At 38.3% G+C, this 23,429-nt stretch overlaps 2 protein-coding genes across 3 annotated transcripts in view; one reads left to right on the forward strand and one right to left on the reverse strand.

Annotated features, from left to right (window-relative positions):
- LOC5578443 (mitochondrial proton/calcium exchanger protein) overlaps window positions 1-3,204 on the forward strand; it is a 41,290-nt gene extending 38,086 nt beyond the window's left edge. For both annotated transcript variants that reach the window (XM_001656913.2, XM_021852547.1), the window contains exons 2-6: window positions 41-1,734; window positions 1,850-2,095; window positions 2,158-2,262; window positions 2,334-2,588; window positions 2,751-3,204. In XM_001656913.2, coding sequence (XP_001656963.1) covers window positions 41-1,734; window positions 1,850-2,095; window positions 2,158-2,262; window positions 2,334-2,588; window positions 2,751-2,948 — 2,498 coding nt within the window. In that variant the 3' untranslated portion in view covers window positions 2,949-3,204. The remainder of the gene's footprint in view (window positions 1-40; window positions 1,735-1,849; window positions 2,096-2,157; window positions 2,263-2,333; window positions 2,589-2,750) is intronic.
- Window positions 1-23,429, reverse strand: part of LOC5578441 — an 83,632-nt gene that overhangs the window by 16,665 nt on the left and 43,538 nt on the right. The gene's annotated exons all lie outside the window — the stretch shown is intronic.

The raw sequence follows: 23,429 nt of genomic DNA on the forward strand, positions 1-23,429 counted from the left end.
AATGACGCACTAACATTTCTTTTGTATTTTTATTTTTCAGCGAATGTGCGAAATCGTTTCGTGAGCTACCATACAAATCGGACAGGATTGTATCAGCAATACTATGGATCGATTCCTACGAGCAGTAGTAGGAGTGTCGCTGTGATAGCAATTTCGCCGACAAACAAAACCTTACTGGATGCACTAGGTTATAGTTTTAGTAATAATGGTGCTATTAGATGTATATCGACAAGTGTGGTGCACTACGACCAGCCGTCGTCCAAAGTAGAAGTTACAGTACAAAAAATCAAACAGTCGCAAAAGAAGCAAGAACAACAGTCTGAAGCTGTTGCTACTAGTTCCTCCCAGACTGTATCAGCAGCTGCAACAGCAAGTGGAGCAACTGCTAGTACAAGCACAACTGCACCTTCTCCACAAAATCAGGTGGTTGCTACTGCTCCAGTCAAAAAAACCCTTAAACAACGGATATGGGCTGAAGTGTTGCACTACTATCATGGCTTTCGGTTACTGTTTATTGATATAAACGTAAGCCGTAAGCTTCTGTGGCGAGTACTTAACGGTAAAACGCTGACTCGACGAGAACATCGATTGTTGGTGCGGACGACTTCAGATTTGTTCCGACTGGTGCCATTTTCGGTATTCATCATCGTACCTTTCATGGAGCTTTTACTTCCTTTGGCTATAAAGTTTTTCCCAGGGATGCTGCCATCAACGTTTCAAACTGCTACTGAGCGAGAGGATAAAATCAAGCAGAATCTTAAAGTGAAACTGGAGATGGCAAAATTCTTGCAAAAAACTTTGGATGATATGTCCGTACAAAGCACAGAACATCGTTCACAGGCGGCTAAAGATTTTAGCGAATTTTTCGCAAAGGTGCGCAATTCCTCAGAGTTCACGGTAACCAACGAGGACATCATCAAATATTCCAAACTTTTTGAGGATGAAATTACTCTTGATTCTTTGTCGAGACCTCAACTACAGGCACTGTGCCGAGTATTGGAAATGTCTCCAATAGGTACCTCGAATTTGCTTCGCTTCCAGTTACGGTTGAAATTACGTAGCTTGGCTGCTGATGATCGAACGATTCAAAAAGAAGGCATAGAATCATTGAATCTTTCTGAACTGCAAGCAGCTTGTCGGGCTCGTGGCATGCGAGCTTACGGTACAACAGAAGAACGGCTTCAATCACAGCTCCGGGAATGGATAAACCTCAGTTTGAACGAAAAAGTGCCACCTTCACTGCTGTTACTTTCGAGGGCACTAATGATACCGGATAATGTCACTACAAGCGACAAACTTAAAGCAACAATTTCTGTTCTTCCCGACTCTGTTGCAACTGTTACGAAGGCTGCCATCGGTGAACGGGAAGGTAAAATCGACAATAAAACTAAAATCGAAGTCATCAAAGAAGAACAACGAAAGATCAAAGAAGAACGCGAAGAAGAAAAAGAAAAGCAAAAGGAAATTGCTGAAACTTTGGTGGATAAGGCTCCAACTGTCACCGATGAGAAAGTTATTCATCTTGCAGAACCCACAGTACAAGTTAAGCCTGCCGTGGAACCTCCAGTGGTAATAACTGCGGAAGAAATCTCCAGCAAAGATTTGGAGGCGTTGGGAGATGCATTAGGTTCACTCAGTAAGGATAAAAAGAAGTTGCTAGTGGAGAAAGAGGAAATCAAGGATTTGAAGGAAGAAATTGCTGATTATCAAGAAGATGTACAAGAACTTCAAGAGGTACGTTCCCACTGGAGATAGGCCCGCCGATTCCGAATTGGCAATCCAAAGTTTTGCTTATTAGGAAAACTAGGAAATTTTAACAATTCACTATAACTTTAAATCTATTCCATAGGTAATCACAACTGTGCCTGAAGAGATCAAGGTGAAGGAATCGCGAGCGGCCAAAATGTTATTCAAAAAGGTCAACTCTATGATCAACAAGATGGACACAGTTTTGTCAGATTTGGAGAAGAAGGAAAAACGGTTGAAGGAACAAGTAAGCGCCGTAGATGCAGGTAAACCTGATGTCGATGTGCCAGCAAGTATTGCTGCTGAGGAACTAGTCAGAATCGACGAGTTGATGTCAGCAATAAAGAAGGTAAATTCCAATAGAAACTTTTATTTCATCTACCTACTTTTAAACATTTTTATCTTTAACAGATTCAACAAGTACCAGATGATTCTAGGCTGGACCAGATAGCGAAAATTCTTGGCAAAATTGATGACGACCACGATGGTCAAATCAAGGTGGAAGACGTTTTGAAGGTATAACACTAAAGTGTTATTTTCTGATGAAACATATGTGCTAACCGCATGCATTATTTTCTTTCATGTAGGTTATCGAAATAATTGGTCAAGAAAATGTACAGTTGAACTCCAAACAGCTAGACGAATTAATTGACTTGTTGGACAAAGAGGAAGTCCTGGAAGCAGAGGATAAGATCGAGAAAGCTCTCAGCAAGAGCTTGGAAGCCAAGGAGAAACAAAAGGAGCAGGAAAGCAAAGAGAAGGAGAAGCTTCTTGAGCTGCAGGACAAAGCCACTGATTTGGCTTTGGCGGATAGTCAGTTGAAAAACAAAAGTGAAAAGAAGGTTGGTCCATAAACAGAGAAAATTATTAATGTAAAGATCTAAAATTGTCAAAATACAGCATTCCATCAGTTGCACCGTCGATATCTGTTTGGTTCGGATGTTATTCAATGATCCATATTTTAAAATTTAATGATCTAAAACCAAAAATGTTTCTCTTGTCAGCTGGACGAATCTGTTCTCGAGGGTTATATTCTTCAAAAAGCGGCTGAAAGGAAAGAACAAACGGTCTCTGGTACAGACACACCCAGTGATGCGGGCTCAAAGTCACATATTTCGGGTACTCCCAATATTCCACCCAGCATAGTTCCACCACCTGCATCATCGGATCTTTCAAAGTCTCCTCAGGATAAGAGAATATGAGACTCTCAGGTAGACAATGAGGGTTCTAATTCACCAGCGATGCAAAAATAGAATCCAAAATTTGCCTAAAACGAACGACTTTAGAATAAGGCAACTAACTTTTGGCGAGTCATTGGTTGCAGATGTACAGTGAAAAAATAACATTAGGCAAAAATGCCAGAATCCAAAGTACAGTAAATAAGTAGTTTTATCTACTTCTACCAGCATCCAAGTGATTGTATAGCTTATTTATAAAAACATATATATATAAATAAATCAACAGGTTGGAAGAAACGATCAAAGATCAACTATCTTTCAAGATATTTGACATGATTTGGAACATAACAATAAAAATGAAAATAAAACATTTGTATGAACAAATGTGAATGTTGTGCTTTTATTCATTGATCCGAAAAAAAAACAATATTATGGGAGTCTAGTACATCAGTCTCCATCGATTGCATCGTTGTTATTTCTATTTTATTCTAAGTGCTTGCACAGCCAATATTGAAAAGCATCCTGGAAATATCGAAATTTCTCCCAGTCAGCATTAATATTTGCATCATATCCGTGATATGGTACACGTGGTACACATATTAAAATGGCCAGGCTCACTGTGCAGACTTGGGTTTGAATATAATTCAAATACAATACGACTATCAAGTTATCCACGTATGAATAACGAGATAAACGCAAATATTTGAATATTTAGTTGAAGAAACGTAGGGGGAGATCCCCCAGTACCGGACACTTAAGCCACTAAATTCATATTTCGAAAAATATATGTTTTATGTGCTCGTGTTACTCATTTATGATAAATATTATCATTTTTATAGTGTACAAAAATAAATTTGAAAATATAAATTTGAATTTTAACACTGCATTTTGATTATGTATTTTAGTATCAAATTGATCGATCTTGAAAGGTGGCACCAATACCGGACACGATCTGGAAATGCCTCGAATTCTGTAAATTTGAACATCATTGAATGTGTTTACTATAGGAATAGTATATAATTGCCAATTCAATGCATTTGCAACATTTACAAGAACAATTTGAGTATTTCTTAGTTAGCAAAATGTACATAAAAAACCTATTTCTTATATGATGAAAAATAGCACATTTTACGATGTTGTTCTGAATGTTCATTTTCCTTATTTTTATTGCATCTTTGATACCATGATCGACGGAATCCATGAAAAATGAATGTATTTTGCGACACTGATGCAATATTTACAAAGATTTCATGTAACAAATCAGGCTGTCCGAAACTGGGGGATAGGAGGTGCTTAACCAAAATTGTAATTTGTCCATATTTAGTCCAATTATGGTACAAAATATATTCAGACTATCAAAAAAGGCTTATGTTCGAATATGCTTGCGTGATCCAAAGTATTTTTTCATATTCAAAATAATTACTAAATAGGCTCAACATTAAGGCAACACGTAAATTTTTTTGAAATTTTCAAACTTTTGTACTTTTTTAAGAAGGCATGCATATTTCAAGGATGTGTTATTCTACGCAAACATTAGTCTCCATAATAGCTTCCTTTACTACTAATACACCATCTTGATTGGACCATGATTTCTCAATGTTTCGACTTTGTCCGGTATTGGGTGCTGTCCGGTACTGGGGGATCTCCCCCTATATATATACCAACCGTTTCATTTCAGCGAGATTGATAAAATCGTTGGGAGTGGTGTTGCTAAGAATGTTAATGCACACCCCATGTGTTGGTTCTCATATTCATGGGATGGGATACAGGTATTTCTCCCTTATGCCCTGGCTCAAAAGCCTTGGCTTAAGCGCCTTTTCTCGCTCTCTGGAAAGACGTGAAAACCCACCCATGAGGTAATAGTTTTAAATAAATAACAACAAAATAACTGGCTAATTAAGTTTAAAGCCTAATAAATAAACACAAAAAAAAGTCATCGAAAAAACACATTTCAAGAGTGTATTGGAACAAACTCACCGAATTATCCAAGTCGGTTTTGCTATCCAAAGGGGTGACGACTTCCAGTTTCCTTCACCATTTGAACAGCAATCTATCTATCTATCTATCTTCTATCTATATAAATAAAAATGAAATGGTGTTTGTATGTCACGAAATGGCTTATGAACGGGTCAACGGATTTGAATGAGTCGTTCTCCGTTTTGTTCGTCAAGGATTCCGACGTGTTTGTGTGTATAAAAATCCCAGGATATTCACCGGCAAAATCGGGAAAACGAGCGTGAACGGAACTGTCTTTTCGTATGGGACGATCCACAGTCTACTTGATGACAAGACGAAGTTTGCCAGGACCACTAGTTAGGAATATAAATATAAGAATTAACGTTTTAAGGCGAAGTAGGCCGTCATTCAAATTTGCGTCGTTGATGATTGTTGCTAATTCATCTCAAGATTTCGAATCAAAGAAAATCAGTTGGTTTTGCATTGATACAGCTTAAAAAGTATCAGCATACCTCATATACGATGGCGCGTACAGTGATACTTTTTCAAATCAATATAAACTATCAAGAATGATTTTTATCACTTTGATATTGCACGCTGCAAAGTAATCATTGCTGCCAAAACGAATGACGGGCTACTTCGCCTTAAACTCATGCGTAAACCTTTGAGGCCATTGAGAACATTACGATAGGTAAGAGATTTCTGAGATTTTTTAGCCATTGCATAATTGAGCGAAAGATTGTTAACATGTCAACTATCACTACGTAACAAGTTGGCGGCGTGCAATCTTATTTTAATATTTTCAACGGAAAAAAGTTGCGGAAAATAATTTTCTGTACCACTTCTAAGTTGTCCCCTCTGACAGTTTTAAACTGCAATAAGCAAAGTTTTAGAATCAGAGGCGTCCCGTGAGGAATTTGATTACCTGTGCACTGACTCGCACAAACCGTTTATTTTGAATTATGAATACGAATTTTTCAATTGATTTTGTAAAATGCATTTCAGCTTAAAATGTAATTTCTTATTATTAACACTTTAAAATGTAATTTCCAATACTGTATGCAATCTTGAAGTGTCTGGAAGCTATTATATTTGTTGCTCATTGGACGTATTTTTTGTTTGTTTTCTGCGTTTCAATCACTAGTTGTATGTTTTAACAATTTCGGATGATTCCTTATACAATATTTAGGGACAAGGAAAATTCTCAACATTTCGCTGATACCAAGGCGATGCAAGAAAAAAATTGCGTATTAATCGCGGTATCATAGTTTGATCATATTTGACATAAAAATGTATATTTACAGTAAAAATGAACTTTATATGCGTAAATTTCAAGCATTTTTCGTATTTTGTGAATTGAGATAATAAGTTTAATATATCATATTATCAATGCAAAATTTAAAGCAAAAAGAAAGACGTTTAACTTGAAACTAAACGATTAGCACATTTTTTTATATGAAACTCGGCTTACAAATAAATAAACCATTCTTATGAGCAAAAATCTGAACTTTTCTGAGATTATCATATAAACATTCAGAATTCAACTATTTACGCGTCATTTTCCAAGTTTCGCGATGAAGGATAAATTCCGTGGATTTCGTGGCTTTCGCGAAATTCCGAATCTCCATTATTCCTAACGTTGTTATTCTATATAATAATACTTATTATTAAAAGCTTGTTAATTGTATCACGATATCTTAGCTTTTTGACGATGTCCAGCGCTGGTACATCTCCTTGTATACTTTTGTTGATACATCAAAGCTTTTAAGTGAAATGATGACTGACTGTTGAACGCTGAAACCCACTTTACGCCCACCGCAATTTATCAGTTGTCGGTCTGTTGAGCAAGAAAAGCTATATTCTCACATAGTTTATAAATCAATTCAAAGCCACATGAATTTGGTGTATATAATAAGATAAAACATAATCAATCTGGCCAATATGTTTATAACATCTAGTTTTGATTTCAATCAATATTGCGCCTAGTATCGCGCGACACCTGGAAGCTCCATGCAACATACATACACAAAAAGCATGTATGGCGTTGACGCTTTCTCTTCCAACAGCAGACGTCGTGACGCCAGTTGCGCGCGCTTTCTCAATTCTTGCAAACCAATGCGAGCGTCATGGGCAATTTCTCTCTCGGGTGCACAAATTGGAGTGAACCAGATTTTACCTATGCAACGCCACTGTTGCTCTAGAAATGCCAATACAAATACACATTGCTGCTGTGTCCATACAAGCTATTTTCGTGCACAAGAAAGAGTGCACGGCTGAAATGAACATTCTCTGCAATACGATGGAGACGCATGGCAGTTTGTCTTATTCGCTTTGCTGTTTTCTCTTGCTGGTTGATCAAGACCATGGGAGGGAGAATCAAACGGTTTGTTCACTGAGGGCGATGCACCAATTGAAGGTGAAGAAATCAAACAACATTTTCAAGCAACTATACATTATGAATGTTGGAAGTATTGAGAATTATAATACATATATTTCATTTGTTAGTTTGAAATCTTTGACTGTGCAGTGCACCAAGTGCACCTTAGGACGAGACGCCACTGTTTAGAATTAATTACGATATTGATATACTTACTTCGGACAGCCGATTGAAAGGAAGACGTTGATTCAAAAGTTCCAATATAAGAGAACGCACGGAAATCTCGAGAAATGCCTATGTAAAGCTAGTTCAAAACATAAAAAATGGGGTATAGGTCTATCCACATAAAAAGTTATTAAATTCTTTATTGAAGGATTCCGTTTGATTTCTCCCGAAGAGTTATCCGACGTCATATCCGATTTTCTTAAGAACAAATAACGAAAGGTGAAAATTCTACAGCGCAGAAATGCAATTGCTGCCCCATGATGTAAAAAGCAACATTGGAAATGTTGCAGTTATAATGTTGTCGAATCATTTCAACAAACATAACTGAACAGAAGAAAATTTAAGTAATAAGAATAAAATTTTCTTTGTTTACATGTTACTTATGTTATTGTTCATTGGGACGCCTTATCAATGTTAAAGCTAATAGAAATCGTGAACATAAGTGTTAGTTTATGAATTTATTGTTCAAAACGATAAACTTGTGGGGCAAGTGAAATGTAAGGAGACGTTTTTCAAAAACTCCTTCTGTACTTTTTTTTTTCATTTTTACATAAAAATCAATTTCAGCATACTGCTCATAATTTTTTTTTGTAAAACCTTATTTGTATTTGCTTAATTACTTGTTAATATTAAGATAAAATATAAAGTTTCCTAGTCCTATTAAGTTTTCTGGTGTTTCAATCAGAGGCGTCGCGTCCACATGTGCAACATGTGCACTGCACAGGTGGCAAATCGTTCATCATAACAACCTACAATTTTTACTATCATTGAAGTACGATTCTTTAATTCTCTCAATAAAATTTAGCCTATTTCAATTATCTTTATCATTGATCATCGCAATTTTCACCTTTCAAAATATTTGTTGTTATATTTTTGCTATTCAAATTAAATGCAAAAGCTGTTTGGTGCGGCGCGAGATCTGTGCCCTAATTTTCCCTACGCGCTCAGTGCGATGCATGCTACGCAACACTTTGTTCCACGCTACACGTTGCTGCTGTGACGATGAAACCTAACGTGTGCACTCTCATCGGGAGACGCGTTCAATGAGAATATATACTAAGGTGTGGAAGAAGCAGCAATGGCTATGTATTAGTAAAGAGAAAAAACGTAAACAAAAATAACTACGTCACTAATTTTTACGTCTTCTTATGGGAGCTCGCTTGCTTGTAGTTGTGAAACATTTTGCACCGTACACGGATGTCACGCACACTAAATGTCTTCTTCCTCACCTCGGTATATATTACCATTGAGACGCGTTGCCTTTCGTCGTACACACAATCCTGTATATGTGGTAGAATGTTTTTTGCACTACAAATGCCAGTGTGTAAGTAGCCAAAGCACTCTGGCCGGTGCACAGTCTTGCCGCATCAATCTATGCGAGCGTGCGGTGGAGAGGCAAGAGACAAATCAATTCACGAGAGAGATCCATTTGCTTGCTCTCTTTTTTCCTTCGCGCTTTCAACATCACCACGCTTGTAGTGTGGAGTACTGGCGTGATTTTTTAGACGGCTGACGGTAAGAAGTTTCTGTAAGTTTGAGACTCAGGGCCCGCGCGTTTTTTTTGTACAATACTTGTTAAGAACCTCGCTTCCAGCATACAGTATTAGCGCGGTGGTACTTGTGATGGTCAATCAGAAGACAATCAGAAAATGAATTCAAAAGCGGTCGTGCCCTCAGTACCGTCATCGTCAGTATAACGCTTGTGGTGTGGTTTAAAAGCGAGCAATTTTCTTGATGCGTGCACCAAGTACACGAAGCGAACGATCTTGTATTAATTCTATGTAAAAATATGTGGGTTTTGATCACTAACTCAATATTGCAATATTAGTTAGAATCCAGTGCTTTATAAATCGAAACTGATGACCTGCATAATTTAAATGATTTTCATATGCAATTTTACAAAATGGGGAAAAATGATGATCAATCGTTAAAATTGAAAAGGGGAAAAAATAAAACTAAACAACCCGATTAGCGTCTGCAATCATAAATGTTTTTAATCAACTGAGAGACTAGAAAAAAATATATTTGAAAACGAAGGTTTTTTTTTTCCTTGTCTGTAGAGCCTTTTACCCACTGCGTCCAATAATTAGGAATATTGTGGTATGACCCATATATAATTTTGTGCTCATCAAATATCCTCTCACAATTGAGATGTGGTGGACAATGGTTGATGGAGCACGTTATCCCAACTAGGCTCAACTCGTTTTATAAAGTTTATTACCCTGTTTGGATTGCATTGCCAAACTTCGGAGGGCTCCAATAACCCTTTTCCAAATATTGACAACCTTTGATTGAACAATGCTCCACAGCTGCAAAGCAAGTGTTCAGCGGTTTCGTTTTCGTTCAAACAAAATCGACATTCTGAGAATTGGATTTTTCCAATCTTGTAAAGGTAATACCTGCTCGGGCAGTGACCAGTCATCAGACCGGTTATTACCCTGGTATTCTTTTTATTAAGATTTAATATGGCCCGGGCTCTTGACAGACTGGGTCTAATAAATCTTTTCGCTTGCTTGGCTGTATCCGTGGCATTCAAATTAGTTTCTACCATGGACATTTCCCAAGTTCTTAGTTTCATCCTAAGAGTACTCTCAGGAACTCCACAAAAAGGTTCAGGGCCGACGAAGCTCGAAGCTGCACCCTGTCTTGCTAGATTGTCGGCGATTTCATTCCCTTCAATACCACAATGGCCGGGAACCCAGTACAACGTTACTTCGTTCCTACTGGCCAATTGCTTCAAAGAGATAATACATTCCCACACTAACTTCGATTGACATGTAAATGCCTTTAGCGTATTTAATGCTGCTTGACTGTCCGAGAAAATACAGATCTTAGCAAACCTGTAATTCCTTTTGAGACAAACATTTGTGCATTCTAAAATTGCTTGAATTTCAGCCTGAAATACAGTGGGGCTGCATCCCATAGCTATAGACTTACTAATACCGGGACCAAAAACTCCAGCCCCGGTATTTTCGCCCATCTTTGACCCATCGGTGTAAAATACAACAGACCCTGGACGTAAACTTGGCCCACCAGATTCCCACGTATTGCGGTTTGGTTTAACCACTTTGAAGGGCACATCATAGTTTGTCTTCGTTATCATCCAGTCTTCTACTGTTTTTATATCTGAGTTCAAGTTGAATTCCTTGATGATCTTCAAGTGTCCCATCAGATCACCATCTAGTATTTTATTGTAACGGATAAATTGCAAGGCATTTTTTGCAGCTTGCAGTTTAACAAATTGATGCAAAGGTAGTAAATTGAGAAGGGCATCCAAAGCAACTGATGGTGTGCTTTTCATTGCCCCAGTCAAAGATATACACGCAAGCCTTTGTAACTTAGCTAACTTCTTTTGAGTGGTTACCTCATTTGTTTTAGGCCACCACACAAGTGAAGCGTAAGTAATTTTAGGTCGCACTATTGCTGAATAAATCCAATGTACCATGTTTGGGCGTAGGCCCCAGGTTTTCCCCAAGGCTTTATTGCAGACCCACAGGGCATTTGTACCCTTAGTTATGATCTTATTTAGATGAGAATTCCAGTTCAATTTCTTGTCCAGAGTTACACCTAGGTGTTTTACTTCTTCCGAGAACTGAATTCGAATTCCATCCAAAAAAGGCTGTTTGAGGTTCACCTTTTTCCTCCTTGTAAAAGGAACAATAACTGTTTTCGAAGGGTTTACATTTAAGCCCTCACTTCTGCACCATTTGAGAGTACTGTTTAACGCAGATTGCAACCGATTGGAGATTGTGTCATCATATTTTCCACGAATCACAATGGCCACATCATCTGCGTATCCAATAACCTCAAAACCTTGATCCTTTAGATTTTTAAGGAGTTCGTCTACTACTAACGACCAAAGTAAGGGCGATAATACTCCTCCCTGAGGACATCCCTTCTTAGATCTTATAGATAGTTGCGCACCTCCCAGATCAGCGGATATCTCCCGATCTCTGAGCATAGCCATTACCCATTCAATAATGCTTTTATCCAAGCCCCTTGTTTCCATTGCTGATCTCATGGAGCTATAGGATGCATTATCGAATGCTCCTTCGATGTCGAGAAATGCAACCACGGCTATTTCTTTGGCTTCAAGTGATTACTCGATCTTACTCACTAGCGTCTGTAGTGCTGTAATAGTAGATTTACCCGTTTGATACGCAAATTGATATTTGCAAAGAGGCATTTCTATTAAGCTTGTTGACTTGATGAAATCATCAATTATTTTTTCCATTGTCCTTAGCAAAACAGACGAAAGGCTTATGGGTCTAAAGGCTTTGGGAGTTGTTTTATCCCTTTTGCCAGCTTTAGGAATAAAAACAACTCGAACCTTTCGCCACGCCTTAGGAATGTAAGACAGTGTAACGCTGTAGAGCTGGGAAAATTTAATCTTTCCCGGAAGATTTGAAGGGCTGAAAAGAACTCAGTGCCCATTCGACCTTCGATGGAGTGAAGATTTCACAAGCTTTCTGATAGGCATTTGTAGACCATATATGTCCTACCTTATCTAGAACCTGCTCTTCAACCGAATATGGGATCGATCCTGGGAAATGAGCTCTCATCAACGAAGGTTAGTAAAGATTGATTATATATTGTATTACCTTAGAAAAATATGGTTTGAATCCAAGGTGTACCTAATAATGACATATATAAAATGACACTAATGTTGTATCCGTTTTTAGGAACTGGGTCGGTTATCAGCACATAAATAAACCAACGTCAAGCAAATTGTAGTTCGGTCGAACTTGAATCGGGTTGGGGTTGAAACTGTGGTTCAGAACAGGTTGGGGCTCATAACGCTGAAATTGGCCTTTTTGGACACCCACCCACCACATTGTAACGCTTTTTGTATGAATATTATTCAATTTTTGTATGGGCCGTAACATCGTTGGGACACCCACCCACCCCCTCTAGCGTTATGCAATTTGTGAATGGGCCCTTGCGCCAGTTCCAACCTAGGTTCAAAAACGAATTCGACATAAATTGGAAGTGCACAGGTTGATAATTAGGCCACGCGACGCCTCTGGTTTCAATATGATAACTGAAGAAAATTCCTAACAGTTTGATTATATAATTCTTAGAAGCTTGGTTTATGTTTCTTAAGCAAGGATAAATAAATTCTTCTGGTTCTAATCTCATAAGGCTAGATTCCTGCAATAATATTTGTCTTCGTAGGTACCTCCAAATTCCTCTTGTGCTTTGGTGGGAGTCAAGCAGTAAAATTTTGATTTTTTAGCCGAGACCTTTGCTAAAAACACGTCATAATTTTACTGCATAAGACATCCTTCCGGAAATCCGGATTATCACCGGTTTCCGGTGGTCATAGTTCATCTCCATGGATGCACCTCAAAACTAGATTAGTTGACCCGTCCATTACTTCTTCAAGAATTGAAATCGGTCAATTTTTGTCAAAGTTACAGCATTCCAAAGTTGGCCCAATATTTGCCTGTCCCTGTGTGTTTGTTATTTTGACAACCCCTTGTGTATCAAATATTCCATCATTTGCGATACTTTAAAAATGGGAAGGGTACAAAAAAAGGGCGGAGGGCTCCCTGCAAATCTTATTACAACTCTCCATATTGTATTTAAAGTTGAAAACATTATATGGCACATGAATTCCGCTGTCCTGAATATAAAACACTGTGTCGGTTTATTGATTAGATTAGATTTTTAAATAAAAAAATGCAAAAAGTTCAAGTATATTTTAAAAATGACCTGGGGCAGCCACGAACATTCTGAAAACGCCATTATTTTTGTTTATTTTTATACTTTCAAGCCCGGGGTGTCCGGTCTCTGTGCATTCAGATCGACTTTTTTTGTCGAACAGTGTAATTGATAAGTTATAAAACTGGCGCAGCGTTAGTTATAATTCCATTGAATCCATTCAATCCAATCCATTGAAAATTTGTTCATGCACCAGCCGATTTACAAACTTGACAGTTGAATTGAAATTATACGCGGAGAGGAGAAAAAAACGTGACGGTTTGTTTCGCGCGCGGCTTGCTGTAATCCATCGATTTCGTCGTTGTCATCTGCTCTGAAAATTGTTGATGAAATGAACCTGAGACTTATAAAAATAATCTACACGGGAAAAAATTCTGTAGTAAAAATAACTATTTTAGCTGACTACGCCCATTCTTAAAACTACCATGGAAATTCAGACCAATTTACTATGTTTATGGTACACCCCACCGCATTACTGGTACATTTGACAGAAATAATTTACAACAATCTGATTCCAACTACAGACATGGTAAAATCAAGCGCATTCCTGGTCTGCTGAAAATTGCCGGTGCGAGCGCTTAAGTTAAGCCCCTAAAATGGTAGTTTTTACCGCACATTTTTTTTGCGTGTAGAGATATGCGAATTCCATCATAAATGTTTTCAAAAGATTCTTCCACAAAATTTCTTACTCCTTCCTTTTTCACGGCTTTGAACGATTATTTCTTTACGAAAGGCGTTTTTTACAAAAAGTGCTTGAAATGCAAAAGGGTCAGATTTTCAATGGTGCGACCTGTGCGCACAAACCACCAAATTGCGGGTATAGGAAAATAGATAGTACCGTCGAGCTTCACCGTGCATTTAAGAAAAATTTGCACTTCAAAAAATATATAACTTTTCCAAATAATTTGTAGCGTACTAGAATACCACTATGTAGCGTGCAATTATATAATACTTCAGGAAAAAATCTAAAACTAGTATTGCATAACAAAAAAAATACTCAAAAATTATGTTTGAAAATGTCATGTTAAGGTCGCCTCGTACCGTTCTTTGTCACCATTTACCGTGTACACTAGTGCACCATTCACCGTGCGTATAGTTTTTGTCATGATTTGATTTTGTATCTTGAAAAAACGTTGTGGATGGAGCAACTATACTGCTAGTAGTGTGCGCACTCATTTTTAAGAGTATTTAAATCTTCATTTATAATAAAAACCATAAAAAGTTTAAAAATTGGCTAAATATTTTTTTTTTCATTAAAATCCTTATAGGAAATTTGACTGTATTGTCCAAACCATTCCATATACACTCAAAAACTAAAAGTAGTTTAATGACGACATAACAATAAATCTAATATTACCGAATAATTTCATGCATTTTACACTAATGCACGGTAATAGGAACCATATATATTGAAAAGGATTCATGCACTTACCGTGCATTTAGGTGTCGACTAAAACGCAATAAAAAATTCTAATTTGCATAAAATCTCATTGCTTATACGATGAAATACATCTAACTAATTGTATCCACAGTGAAAATTTGTTGAAATTTTGAAAAATTTCATACCCTATCGTTAAAATGAAAATTGTGAATTTTTGGCGTTTCTACAAAGAATATTGAAAAATCTCATTATCAAACAGAATTCACATGATATTGACTAAATAAACTAGGTTTTTCAAAATGCTTTGTGACAAGAACTACTTCGTTTCATCAGTTTTATCTTATTTTGCTGACAAAAAAATAATTTGTGAAAATTGTATGAATATTCTGTAGGAATTTTTATATATGCACGGTGAATGGAGGCCGCACGGTGACTGGTGACTTAACGGTATTCACAAAAAAAAAACTTTTCTTCAATTCTATTTTTAACGATCGTTACGCCAAATTATTATATGCCAAACTAGTGGCCCCGGCAAACTTCGTCTTGCCATCAAGTAGGCTGTTGAAAAACGCTATTGATCGTCCCATACAAAATGACAGTTTCGTTAGCGCTCGTTTATCCAACATTCCCGGTGAATATCTTGGGATTTTTATACACACAAACACGTCGGAACCCTTGACGAACAAAACGGAGAAAGAATCATTCAATTCCTTTGACCCGTTCGTAAGCCATTTCGTGACATACAAACACCATTCCATTTTTATTTATAGGGGAAGACGGGGTAAGAGCGCCCGCCGGGGCAAGACGGACCACCTTCAGTTTGGCATGAAAATGACAATTTTCTTAAAAGTTCATCAAGCACTTTCAATGAACACAAGATTTTTGACATTCCGGAGCATTTAGTGTGATATTTACATCAAATTTTTCATAGCAAATGTCAAAAACAAAGTTTCTGCTTGTCGATAGTGAATTTGATCTACATTTAACAGATGCTCACTTAAGGCGAAGTAGGCCGTCATTGAAATTTGTACGCGTCGTTGATGATTGTTGCTAATTCATCTCACGATTTCGAACCAAAAAAAATCAGTTGGTTTTGCACTGACACAGCTGAAAAAGTATCAGCACACTTTATGCATGTTAGCGCGGACAGTGATACTTTTTCAAGCCAATATAAACTATCAAGACTGAGTTTTATCACTTTGAAATGCAAGCAGCAAAGTCATCATTGCTGCTAAAACGAATGACGGGCTACTTAGCCTTAAGGATTTCGGAAGGGATTTTTTTGGTAAAACATAACAAATTACCCGTGTATATGCTTCGGTGAAGTGAAATATGAATTGTAAATATTAAGCTTTGAAATAAGGCCATAGTTGTGAAAATTGCGCAAGCGGGGTAAAACCGACCACTGTTGACGGGGTAAGACCGCCACCCCTGATTTATACCAAATAACTGTGTAAACCATTTTAGAAGTTGTAACTACGTTGTAAATTACTGTTCAAGTGAAATGACATCAATTTTGTGAAAAATACAAGTTAAATCCGCATAGTTTTTCCAAAATATGGGTGTTTCAAGGTACTAATAAGTATATATTCAAGTTTTTAGGAATAATTAATCCTAAAAATGATTCAATATCCACGTTTATCAATGTAGAATTTATAAAACATTATACTTTTTAGAATCACAGGGAACTGATATATTTTTTCGTAAAATTGTGTACGAAAATCGTGGTGGTCGCTCTTACCCCGTGGGTGGGCGGTTTTACCCCGTCGCTAAAAATAATCGTGATAAGGCATCACTTTTTTAAAGCTTCAAAAAATAAATATATTTTAGAAATAAAACACCTGTGATATTTTTTGATCATGCCTAAGGCTTCAAATTACGACATGCTTCGTCGAAAAAGGATTCATTGATTCTTGATTTTGACATATGAATTAAATTGCTTAGGCGGACGGTCTTAACCCCGTCATCCCATATAGATGACGTTCCCCCTTGAATAGTATTCATCTGCTTCGATATGGCTCGTGTTCATAGAAACCAAATGGAGCTTTGAAGCTACCACGGGATTTTTACCAAAAAAGATCAATCTCAAATTACGTAATTGTTTATAAGGAAGAGAAAACGTCAATTTTCCTTTATATTTTTTTCTTTTTTTTTGTTGAAATACGAATTTGAAGTTCAACAAATACATAGATGAAATTTCGTAAACATCATGAGAATATTTTTTTTGCGGAGAACAATTCCGTCCCATTAACTGGTAACCTAGTACAAAACATTATTTTTTCTTCACACCGCTCAATCGATTCTAAATCAATTTCTGAGTGTCCTCCAAAATTCGAGCTCATTTTGATAAAAATTGAGACTGCACAAGCCCTTTAAGGTTTGTATGGGATCTACTATGGGAAAAGAATGAAATTCATTTAATCGGTCATAGTGTTTGCCCATGTGCTCATGAAGGTTAGAGCTACGCTGATACTGTTAGGTACATACGCCAGCTACATCTTTGCCGTAGACCGAGTGCAAATCGGTCGCCTCAGTAATTAGTTATTGATTTTTGTATAAGTTTCAAATCTTTGGCTGTAATAATTGAGCTGTTCTGCAGGCATCACTGGATATATGATGTGCACCATAGTAGACACGATTTGTGTGAGCAATCTTTCACGCCAGATGCAACAATGGTGCCAGTTCATAAAATCAATGAGCACTGTTGAAGAATTTCCGATTGGATATAAATCAATAACTAATTACTGACGTCCTATTTGAAAACAGTCTTCGGCAAAGCTGTAACTGACAAATGTATCTAACAGTATTAGCGTAGCTCCAACCTTCATGAGCACATGGGCAAACACCATGATCAATTGAATGAATTTCTTGCTTTTCCCATACAAAATTTAAAGGGTTTGCGCAGTCTCAGTTTTCTTACAAATGAGCTCAAATTTTAGAAAGACACCAAGTAATCGATCTAGAATCAAATGAGCGGTGTGAACCATAAATGATTTTTGAACCACTTTATTATAATATATTTTGAACATCCATAATCCTCTTTACGCTTTTAGTGAGGAATTTCCAGTTAATATGAGATGCGATGTGACATACCATTAAATGTACATAGTCTTCCTAAAGCGTTATGGTTGATCCCTTATATACATTGAATATGTACTCAAAATTAAAAATATTTTTTATCAATCCTGTTATTGCAATGGTTGACTTACTGATGTGGATTGCTCATGAAACTATATGGGTCCCACTTAGTTTAGTTGGTAACTGTGTCTAATGGCTTTAGTTTAGTGAGGTAACTGTGTCTAATGGCTCATTTTACAACTTTCTCATAGAGTTTTCACAATTTCGAAATTATTCGATCAAATTCAGGCATCACATCACCAAATACGTTATCAAAATGTTACGGTGTTGTTGAATTTGCAAAATATTGACATTTGATTTTTTTTTGGGGGTCCCGTAGCCTCGAGGTTACGCTTTCGCTTCGTAAGCGAAAGGTCATGGGTTCGATTCTCAATCCCCCCACACAAAAACACCGTCCAGCCACCAGAAGACGCTACACGAAGGACTGTGTATTGGGGAACACATCCATCCTTCGTCAGTATCGGATGGTGACTGAGACACACTGACCCTCTTTGTAGGCGGTTGTCTCACACGACACATGGCAAAATGAACCACCGCACACCAATGACTTCGATATGGACATTAGACTGATGCAAATTTTGAAGTTTTTGCTCCCCTATGCTTAAACGATGTCAATTATGATGAAAATGATCCTCCCAAAATTTGAAGTGATTCGGAAGAAATTTGACTGTGCACACGCCATTTCAAGTTTATATGGAGATTACTATGGAAAACGCCAATCTTTTGTGTCCAGCCCTCTATCTCTTCCTCATAATATTTTAAGGAAAAGTGTACACACTCATCTCATGTGAAAACTTCCCAGCTACAACTTTGCCGAAGACCACATTTTGATGGGACGTAAGGATAATTTGTTATTATTGATAACAAAGTCTATATCATGCTGAGATGATCATTCAATTACTTTCAGAGCAACACTGCTTCTTTGCTGTAGAACATAGTAGCCTGGATTACTTTGATCTATTCTTCACGCCAGGAGCACCACTGTTGCCTGCCGGACAGTTGGTGAAGCATGCTACATGCAAACCAACTTTATGATGATGAATAACAATTTATCCTGACGTCCAATCAAAATGTGGTCTTCGGCAAAGTTGTAGCTAGGAAGTTTTCACATGAGATGAGTGTGTTCACTTTTCCATAAAATATTATGACGAAGAGATAGAGGGCTGAACACAAAAGATTGGCGTTTTCCATAGTAATCTTCATATAAACTTCAAATGGCGTGTGCACAGTCAAATTTCATCTAAATCACTTCAAACTTTGGGAGGATGCTATTTACCATAATTAAAATCGTTTAAGCATAGGGGAGCTAAAATTTTAAAATTTGCATCACTCTAATGGACATGGATTGGGCCAACGGCAGAACTCTCCTTTACCTGTTCAGTATAAGAGAAATAACAATAAGAACTAGGATATACATAGTTTCTGTATATGATAATCGGCATAGTAGTGGCCAAGGTCACGAAGTGCCTAACAAATAAAAGTAAGAATTTTTTTTTTTATGAACGATTTGTTTGAACTATCGTTTTTTTAGGGCCCACTTCCTCCGGGGTACCTTATATGGTCAAACTATCCCCTAATATTCACAGGACTGGTAAAACAGTCGCGATTTTTGCGAATGTGGAGCGCTAGTTGCAAAAGTCACAAGTTAATAAAATACAATTTAAAAAATTACGGATTCAACTATTCATTCATTTATTGCTATTACATTGTAATTAAAATAAAACCGCGTAAAACAATGTCATGCCACACTACTCGGTTACATGTACACAGAGATGGCCTTTTTTAACAATCTGAACAGCTTCTTCAATTGTCGTACAAATCTACCACCGTTAGAACAATATCCCTGGTTCTATTTCGTCCAAATGACTATATTTTTCGAATTTAATTATTATGATGTTATTTGGAAATTGAAAGCACTTTGAAACAATAAAGTTGTAGCTGTATTTCACAGATGATAGATTATTTTTAATAGGGCTGCAAAAATCACTTCCTCTACTGAAATATTTCCGTTTTTTTGTCTTATTTGTTCGTTCATTTGATGATCAAAGTTTGATCAATAGTATTGAAGTCATAGTCATTAGGAATGAAGTGATTTTTTCTTGTCGCGGTTCGTGTTTCCAGTTGGGTATCAAATTTTAGAAGTCGTGATTTTCGTGAATAAGATTTTAAAGTTTTTGTAACAGCACTGTATTTCAATAGACCGATTAGAGGACTACCGATATTAAAAATTTACAAAACATCTTTGTAAAATAAAGCTTAATTGTTATATTGGAGTAGTCCAATAAACATGTCAATCAGTCAGTTAAGGTGAAACAGTTTGGAATCAACTTCTAAGATTGCACTAAAACTTCAAAGGCACAAATCTTGCGAAGAAAGCATCCCACAACAGTGCACTTTTTATTTTGGCTTTGTGCACTAGCAGAAAGTTTAAAATAAGAAGATCAGGATCGGTTGCCAACTATTTCTCCAGTTTTGTGCCTTTGAAAACGTGAGCAGGGGTAGAAGTCGGCCATTGTGCCGGCCATCTTTGGATTCCGAGATGTTTCACCTTAACCTACACTGAAACAACAGACATGTCTGTGCTGAAACCTTTACAGGTGAATTCATTGAGCTGAACAGTATTTTTAACGTTGAGCGTACATGGCCTTTACGACTATGATTTTGACCGCGATTTATTCTAAGTGTTACGTCTGTTTGTATGTGCTGTAACTATGCTGTTTCGCTCAAGAAAAGTAAAGAAATTCCTTGACCGAATTGATCAAGAAAATTTTCTACATATAATTCAATTTGAAATAACATTTCTTCTCAACTGCGTACTGCATCGAAGAAAACATATTTTCTTGATTATTTCGCATTGTCATAGGGTTTCGATATACATCGTCGTAAGCGCTATTATTCGTCGTATAAAACTTAATGTTCCATTCTTCTTCTTTCTGGCGTTACGTTCCTATTGGGACAGAGCCTTCTTCTCACCTTAGTGTTCTTATGAGCACTTATGGTTCGTCCATGTGCGCGCCAAAAATACAATAAAATCACTGTATTTTGATAAATAACAATGCAATTATCCACTTCGCACATTTTCATCAAAACCGCAAGACGAAGACGTACCGAGCGAGATCAGATTAAACTTTTGTCTGTGCGATGCGTTAAATCGTAATAACTTCACGGACTTTCAATCGATTGTTGCTGTTTTGGAAAGAAAGTTCGATTCAGTTTCACTTAAAAGAAAAGAAAATTTAAAAGGGGGTGGTTCTTGGTGGGGAGGGGTCACTGTTAAAAAGGAACGTGAAAATAGCTATTTTTAGCTTAACAATCTTTGCATGGAACGGTAGTCCATAATAAGCACGGCTTCCGGCAATGATACGTCTTCGAATTTCTTTGCTGCAGTTGTTATCCGACGTTATCATTGATCCGAGGTAGACAAATTCGTCCACCACCTCGAACTCATCCCCGTCGATCGTCACGCGTCTGCCTATGCGAGCTCTATCGCGCTCGGTTCCTCCAGCCAGCAGATATTTCGTCTTCGACGTATTTACCTTCAATCCAACCCGATCTGCTTCACGTTTCAGCTTGGTATACTGTTCAGCAACCACCTGGAACGTTCTTCCGACAATGTCCACGTCGTCAGCGAAACAAATGAACTGGCTGGATTTATTGAAGATCGTGCCCCGCATGTTGAAGCCCGCCCGTTTCATAACACCTTCTAGCGCAATATTGAACAGGAGGCAGGAAAGACCATCGCCTTGTCGAAGTCCTTTGCGTGTTTCAAACGGGTCCGATAATGCACCCGATATCTTCACACAGCACTGTACACTATCCATCGTTGTCTAGTCAGTTTCCCGGAAAAACCATTCTCGTCCATAATCTTCCATAGCTCTTCGCGGTCGATGGTATCATAGGCCGCTTTGAAATCGATGAATAGATGGTGCGTACGGACTTGATATTCGCGACACTTTTGGAGGATCTGCCGCAACATAAAGATTTGGTCTGTCGTCGATCGCCCGTCTACAAAACCGGCTTGATAACTTCCCACAAATCTGCTTGCCAGTGGCGATATACGGCTGAAGATGATCTGGGAAAGCACTTTATAGGCTGCGTTAAGAATAGTGATCGCTCGATAGTTCTCACATTCTAATTTGTCACCCTTTTTGTATATTGGGTATATTATTCCCTCCTTCCACTCCTCCGGTAGCTGTTCTGTATCCCAGATCCTGGCTATCAATCGTTGCAGACAAGTGGCCAACTTGTCCGGGCCCATTTTAATAAGTTCCGCTCCAATACCATCCATTCCAGCTGCTTTGTTGTTCTTGAGCTGTTTGATAGCATCCTTAACTTCACCTATTGTGGGAGTTGGCACGTCTCCCTCATCCGCCGTATTGATGAAGCCATTCCTCCTGCTGTCTTGATCTTCCTCCTCTACGCCGTTTAGGTGTTCATCGTAGTGCTGCTTCCACCTTTCAATCACCTCACGTTCGTCCGTCAAGATACCTCCATCCTTATTCCGGCACATTTCGGCTCGCGGCACAAAGCCTTTGCGGGATGCATTTAGTTTCTTGTAGAACTTTCGTGTTTCTTGAGAACGATACAGCTGCTCTATCTCTTTGCACTCCAACTCTTCCAGGCGGCGCTTTTTATCCCGGAATAGATGGGTTTGCTGTCTTCGCTTCTGTTTGTATCATTCCACGTTTTGACGGGTGCCTTGCTGCAGCATCATCGCCCGCGCTGCATTCTTCTCGTCCAAAACCGTCTGACACTCCTCGTCGAACCAACCGTTCCGTCGATTTGCTTCCACGAACCCAATGGCACCTTCCGCTGCGTTGTTTATGGCTGCTTTGAGACTACTCCAGCAGTCCTGGAGATGGGCTTCGGTGAGCTCTCCCTCTTCCGGCAACGCTGCTTCAAGGCTTTGCGCGTAATCAGTTGCGAATTCGGGTAGCTTGAGTCGTTCCAGATTATACCGTGGTGGGCGTCGGTATCGAATGTTGTTCACAACGGAGAGTCGTTGGCGCACTTTAACCGTCACTAGGTAGTGGTCCGAATCGATGTTTGCGCCGCGATAAGTTCTGACGTCGATAATGTCCGAGAAGTGTCTTCCATCAATCAAAACGTGGTCGATTTGCGATTCAGTTTGTTGGGGTGATCTCCAGGTGTACCGATACGGGAGGCTGTGCTGGAAGTAGGTACTACGTATGGCCATGTTTTTGGAGGCGGCGAAATCAATCAGTCTAAGGCCATTTTCGTTCGTAAGCTGGTGAGCGCTGAACTTCCCTATAATCGGTCTAAATTCCTCCTCCTGGCCAACCTGAGCGTTGAGATCTCCGATAACGATTTTGACATCATGGCTTGGGCAGCCGTCGTATTCACGTTCCAGCTGCGCGTAGAAAGCGTCCTTATCGTCATCGTCACTTGCTAGGTGAGGGCTGTGCACGTTGATTATGCTGATATTGAAGAAACGGCCTTTGATCCTCAACTTTCACATTCTGTTGTCGATTGGTCACCACCCAATCACGCGCCTCTGCATTTCGCCCATCACGATAAAAGCTGTGCCCAGCTCATGTGTGTTGCCGCAGCTCTGGTAGATGGTATAACCATCCCTATACGTATGTACCGTCGACCCTTTCCAGCAAACCTCCTGCAGCGCTACGATGTCGAACTTGCGGACCCTCAATAATTCGGAAAGAATGCGGGTACTTCCCAAGAAATT

This window comes from Aedes aegypti, chromosome 3, assembly GCF_002204515.2.
Source record: "Aedes aegypti strain LVP_AGWG chromosome 3, AaegL5.0 Primary Assembly, whole genome shotgun sequence".
In the NCBI taxonomy this organism is placed as follows: domain Eukaryota; kingdom Metazoa; phylum Arthropoda; class Insecta; order Diptera; family Culicidae; genus Aedes; species Aedes aegypti.